A 6545-nucleotide genomic window follows, 5' to 3' on the forward strand; every position below is an offset into this window, starting at 1 on the left:
AGAGTTGGATAAAGCAGTGTCTTGTGGGACTGGAAGCACGGCTGTTAGAGCTTGCCTTGCTGGGCTGTCCAAAATACAGGCACAGACAGAGTCACCTGCTGGTCCTTGACCTCCCAGCCTGGGCTTGCTGAAATCAGTGTGTCCTGTCCAGCTGGCAGCTCTTCAGGGGTTTCTCAGTTTGTGGGTTGGTTGGTTGCTTATTTTTCTTCAATAGGGCTGTATGTCAACAACACATGTGTTCACAAAACTCTGTATTCTGGGAAACACAGGGCAGGCTCTGCTTCATGTGCCCTAAGGCTCAAAGGGCAGATGCCCAGAGGAGGCCCTTAAGAGCCTCCAGGTGTATGGCGAGGTGGGGGATGAGTGTAGGAAATCCTGAGCTCGATGGGTAGCTCCTGCTTAGCCTTATACGGCAACATGCAAGTAGAACTGGCTATAAACTCCTCTGGTAAAATGATGGCAACCTGTACAGAGATGTAAATGCGTGTTGCATGGAAAGGGCTTTAGTCCTGAGGCTCACTTTTCATTTAAATGTTGGCTCAGGTTTTACTAAACAGTGAATGAGAGCTTGTTTGCCAAACAGTACCATATATTAACCTTTTTTTAAACAAAAATTTGGAGATATTCAATATAACTTTAAAGGTAAGGCTTTACTTCATGCAGAACTCCAGGAATATCAGCACAGATGTGCTTTCATTTGCAGCACTACTGCGTTTGGGTGTTGTCACTAAATAACTGCACTTCACTTTGGTCTGACTTTGTGATGTAGCAACATCCTTTCAGTGTTGGACTCCCTGCCTTGTTTGTTTGCACTGCTGGGACGTGAGTAGCTGTCAAGCTGATGTACCTGCTGCTCTGTAACTTGACCGCCTGCTCTGTTTGGATCCCTCAGAACCTCACAAGTTACGATGTCTGCAGCATTTTACTGGGAACATCGACTTTGTTTGTCTGGGTTGGAGTCATCAGATACCTGGGATATTTCCAAACCTACAATGTAAGACAGGAATCAAATATTCATAATTAAAGTATATATTTGTCACTCTTTCTCAGTTCTCTAACTTGTGGCTTTTTCCCCCTTCCCTTTTCTTCCACCCTGACATACAGGTGCTCATTTTAACTATGCAGGCATCATTGCCCAAAGTGCTCAGGTTTTGTTGTTGTGCTGGGATGATTTATCTTGGCTATACTTTCTGTGGTTGGATTGTTCTGGGACCTTATCATGAAAAGGTATGTACTCCTCTTCTGGCCTAATGATGTGTGAATATCTTTGTGTGTATAGGTCCTAGCTATAACAACAGAAATAGGTCTTAAATTCATGTTTTTATTTAAAAGTGGTAACATGGAGAACACGGGAGTGTTTCTCCTTCCCTGTGTACGGCCTGCTCCATTTAACCAGGTAACTGTATTCCTGCTTTCACTGCTTGACCTCGGTGTAATCTCAAACACAGGCTGTGATTGTGAGGGGTGGATTCATCCAGGCAGTGTCTGGCTGGGGGATAGAGGTAAATTATTGGTTTGTCTCGTTCGCCCTCTTCTGGCAATCCCAGTTCAGTTGGGTTAAGGAGGCACTGGTTCACCGTTACCGTTTCTGGGGATCTCTTTGACTTCATTTTTCCAAATCTTCCCTGTGCCATTTAACTTTGGTTCCTAAATCCTGACTCATAAACGAGCGGATGAATGCTTGTCTTGTTTCCTTTTCTTCCTGTGTGTGGTGCGTTGTGGGGTTTTCTTGTTTGTTTTGTTTGTGTGGTTTTTTTGGTGGTTGTTTTGTTGGTGTTTTTTTAAGGTTGATATTGAAGTGTGTACCTGATACATGGTCTGAAACCTGGGTACAGCAGTAAGGCTTTGTATTTTCCAAAACACAAGCAAAAACAACTGCAAAGCTGGTTGCTTTGGGGTTTTTTTCCTGGCAGATGGTCTCTATGACAGTTTGAAAAAAGGCAGATGTGGGTTGTGATAAATTCTAGATGCCCATTAGTCAGTAACGATGTTTATTTTGATTTCTGGTTACACATAGTATATATTGTAACAGACATGGGCTGCCGTGCTTGTTTCCGCTCCTTGCACCCCCAGAACTCAGATTCCTCTAACGTGTTGTAATTATGTCCTTTAGGAAATGTAGGTATTCAATTTGTGCATATTTTAAGTTGATGACAACGCATTTCTCCATGGAGTGCGGGGTTACTGTAGGCTCCTCTCTCATGCTAGAGGCTCAGTATATTATAATAGTCACAGTGTAAATACTTTTTGTAACCTCCCTGCGGCAAGTATGTTAATTATCTGAGCAAAAAGAAACGTAGCCAATGATGTGCTTATCTATGACAACGTTACCTCTTGCTAAACATCACAGACCAGTGTCAGGGAAAGCCCCCGTGGCTGTGTCGGGGGGCTCCTGTTTCGGGCAGTTCCTCCGCACCCCGCTGGAGGGCAGTGTGGCCCTGCGCGGCGCCGACCGGGCACGCCGGGCGTCCCGCGGGCCTTCCCCGGTGAGAAAGGGGATGTGCCTTCCCTGCGCTGCCGTCACACGGGAGAGCGGCAGGGACACGGAAAGATGAACGTTAGTTTTCCTTCCTCTGCTACCGCCAGAGAGGGTGGGAATCGTGCATTTTGTGTTGTCAGCCCTAGGGGCTTACAGGTGAGCAGTGCTTAGCAAGGCTCTTTCTGTGCCAGTGCATCAAAACTTGGGGATTGCTCAAGAAGTACCCATTCCATGCTCCCTTTCTTCCCAGATAATGCACTGCTGGGTCTGATAATGATTTTAATAATAATAACAACAATAATAATAATAGTGGTAGTAGTAGTGGTAATAATAGTATTAATAATAATAATTTTTAAAAAGCCATAGGTAAAACCAGACCTGCTGTTCTGTGCGACAGTGTGTTCTTACAAGCATGTGCCTCTTGACAACTTGTCTTAATACAGGATTGCCATTCCAGTGAGTGTAGTCATGTTACTTCATTGATAATAGCTATATTAAAACATTGTGCATTAACTCACATTGTCCAATAAAGTACAGTTAATGAATGCAGTTATTTGGAAGGGCAGAGCGAGGGAGAAAGTGTGCTTACCTGGTTGTTGAATAGAATTTAGCCTCAGGGCATGTTCCAGCTTGGAGAAATGGAGTTAAGGATTTAAGAGGGTGTCCTTCAAATGAAACCATTATTTTGTCCAGGGTGTGCTTAGTAGCTTCGCAGTACAGCTATGGCTTGTACCTACAGCTCAGAGGGCTCTCTGAATGACAGATGATGTTACTGCAAGAGAAATCCAATTTAGACCATTCAAATTCTGAAGGCTATATGCTATCTCTAACTTCTTAATACAATATGGGTTAATTACCTGTATTCCAGTAATGCGGCAGAGCTGTGAAACCAGAGGATGTGGATTCTGTTCCCAGCTTACCCTCCCCAATTTACTGTGTAGATTCTGTGAAATCACTTTATCTGTGTTTTAGCAAAGGGAAGGATATTTTCCTGCAAGCCTAAAATGGCTTAAAACTTAAACTTTCTGTTCTGATAAGTTAGTGACGGTTTTGCCTGCTGAGCATCACAAGTTTATTTCTCGATTAAAAATCTTATTTCTGATGTCCATGCTTAGTCAAGTTTATACTTCTACATGTGTGATGTGTGTATTTCGGTCTGAATGTACAGGAAAGATGTGGTAGCATTTGACTGACTGGGTTGGCTTTATAAAGCCATATATTACTTATTTTTATAACACTTTTCCCTTTCCCTTTAATCTGGATGATTGCTCTTCACATTCTGTTAATAATTTGTACTCATTATTTTCTAGTTTGAAGATCTGAACACAGTGGCGGAGTGTCTGTTTTCTTTGGTCAACGGTGATGATATGTTCGCAACATTTGCTCAGATCCAGCAGAAGAGCACGCTGGTGTGGAACTTCAGTCGGTTATACCTGTACTCCTTCATTAGTATGTTTATTTACATGATCCTCAGCCTCTTCATTGCACTCATTACTGACTCCTATGACACCATAAAGGTAAAACATTTTTCTGTTCCACTTCTAATCAGTTTTGTATTAATTCTTGTTAATCATTCAACATCAAACTATCTAGCATTAATTATGATAACTGGTGGAAACTATTAACATCTTCTGTGGTGAAACTGGGACGATGACTGGATAGTCATCTAAATGACTAAGCAATAATTAGTTTGGAAAATCATCCTTGTGCGTGTACCTCTTCTGTATTGCTTGTTGCTTCCCCTGGCTTCAGAAAGGTAACAACTAATGGAAATGTAAGTGGAAGGATGAGTGGGAACAGTCGATTTTTAAGGGCAGTTATGGAGCACTGGAGAAGTCTTGTTTGGAGTGAATGCTGCTTCTCATGGCACCAAACTGTGGTCAAGAAGGGTTTGCTGGCGTCTCAGAGAATATTCCCTTGGCAGGAGTGTGGGAAGAGCAAAGAGAGCTCAAACTCATTTAGGTGTCCAGGCTTGCTTAATGTGCTGCTTGGAAACGTGTGGTTAGAGGGAAATGTGTTCTGAAAGACCCACTGCTTCTCGTTCAAGTTAAAATTGTGCCATCCATTTCCAGTATAAACTGGCTGAAAGTGAAATGAAGTTTTCAGTAATTACCTTTTGTTCTTGCCCTCCAGTGTTGTCTCTCCATGTTCCTGATAGCTGCAGTAAATAGTGGGAAGGCAACGTGGATTTTTCTTTCTAGCTCTTGTCCTTGTCTTAGTGTCAGAGAAATGGGCCAGCAGAGTAAGGCAGGTCTGACACGAGCCACAGCTCTCAGACCCAGCACGAGCTCTGCTTTCTAAGCATCTCAAAATACAAATTAGCACGACATGGTCTGACCTGCAAGATGGTGTTTTACTGCTGCTCTTCCCTCCGAGCACTTGTGGGTCAATGGGGAGCCATTGCAGTGTGCTGAGCTGGTGCTTTGCAGAGCATGGCAATGACTGATATCCTCATTAGGGCCCTTCAAATCTAGCATTGGGGTTCCAAGGGAAAATGAGCCCAGGGCTCTCGTGGTGAGCAGAGCAGCTGATGTGAACAGGGAGGAATCAATGGCAGGATGACTCAAGATCATTTGCGTGGTCTTATGGACAGCTAACAAAGTGTAAGAGAATCTCTGAATAATATGGATTTTATGTCACTTAAATTGCTTTGTTCCACCAACTGCACATGTTGTTTGTAGGACAGAGTTGTGGTGTTTTTTTTCTACCTACAGCAATACTGAACAAATGAACCAAGTAGTCCTTTTGGCTATCACATTCTAGAGGAGATTTTCGAATACTTCATGCCCAGTAACTTCTTGTATGTTGTAAATAAAATGCTTTGTCTTTCAGAAATACCAACAAAGTGGGTTTCCAGTAACAGATCTACATGAATTTCTAAAAGACCATGGCAGTGTGGGTTACAGAAAAGAACGGACCTCTGTGCCATTCATCTGCTGCTGCAGGAGGTCAGTAGGGTGCTCTTAAGTGGTTTTCTTAGACGTACACCAGCACTCAACTGGTGTAACAAGTACTACTTTGGCAGTAGGATACTTGTCTACTTACGTACTGAGGCTTTTGTGAAATGCAGCTTTGCAGTTTTGATGTATTCTGGCAGAGGGAAACCTCATAGCCAAAAAGGAGCATGTGAGATGCTGGTGGGCAGGAGTCCCTGGAGCTGCTGTGGGCACCTGAAAGCCAAACAGTTAATGAGAACTGCAGCCAGGTACAGCTTCAGGTTTCACATCCAAGTCATTGTGCAGATTAAAAGGTTTGTTTTTTCTGCTTGAGCATTATAAATATGCTTTATTGTAATACTCCACAGGGCACTGAGGGCACAAGTCTGGTAGCTGGAGTGCAGATCTAGAACGTTTGCTTCTATAGCAGCTTCGGCTTCATTGTCCTAGTGCAGGTGCTGGAGCTGGAAGGGAACAGCACGGAACAGAAGGCTCAAAATGCAGCTTGGTTTTGTATGGGCAAATGCTTCCTATCGGAGTTCTTGACAAACGAAAAATTGTGGTTTTTTTTTTTTTCTTTTGCAGACGACAGAGTGATGACAACCTGATAATTATTAATTGATGATTACGCATTGAAATTCACCACTAATACATGTGAAGAAACTGTAGCTGTATGGAAAAGAATAACTCTCCCAATTGCAATGAAACCCAGTATCTGGACCTGCCTTGCTGTGAGCTCTTACCGAATTGAGGTGTCGGGGGAAGGAAAGCTGCTAACGTGGCATCGCTGGCGGACCAGGAGGAGAGCCCAGAAGCTGTGTCAGGAGGGGAGCTGTGAAGATCTCTGCGGTCGTGCCCCCAGTTCTGTCACATTAAAGAAGGCTGATCCTCGAGCAGTGTCCATGGGAGCTCTGTTTGCGAATCACCTCTAGGAGGAAGGAAAGTGGCCCTGAACCAACTGCTGTCCTTAATAAGAAAAGGAATTAGATGAAAATAATTTTTTAAAAGATAACTTAATGTTAACAAGTATTAAATAAAAGGTAGTCAAGGAGAAGGGAGGAGTTTTTCACTTAAAGTGATTAATTCAGCCTGTAATTTCTGCTTGGCACAGTTAATTTCCTTGAAATAAA

At 43.1% G+C, this 6545-nt stretch overlaps 1 protein-coding gene across 1 annotated transcript in view; it reads left to right on the forward strand.

Moving 5' to 3' along the window:
- Positions 1–6037, forward strand: part of MCOLN2 (mucolipin 2) — a 10179-nt gene extending 4142 nt beyond the window's left edge. The window contains 5 exon segments of the mRNA XM_010188973.1: positions 893–994; positions 1105–1227; positions 3790–3996; positions 5312–5427; positions 6001–6037. Of these exon segments, the coding sequence (XP_010187275.1) occupies positions 893–994; positions 1105–1227; positions 3790–3996; positions 5312–5427; positions 6001–6037 (585 nt within the window).
- The last annotated feature ends 508 nt before the right edge of the window (positions 6038–6545 follow it).

This window comes from Mesitornis unicolor, unplaced genomic scaffold (genome assembly GCF_000695765.1).
Source record: "Mesitornis unicolor isolate BGI_N332 unplaced genomic scaffold, ASM69576v1 scaffold47237, whole genome shotgun sequence".
Classification (NCBI taxonomy): domain Eukaryota; kingdom Metazoa; phylum Chordata; class Aves; order Mesitornithiformes; family Mesitornithidae; genus Mesitornis; species Mesitornis unicolor.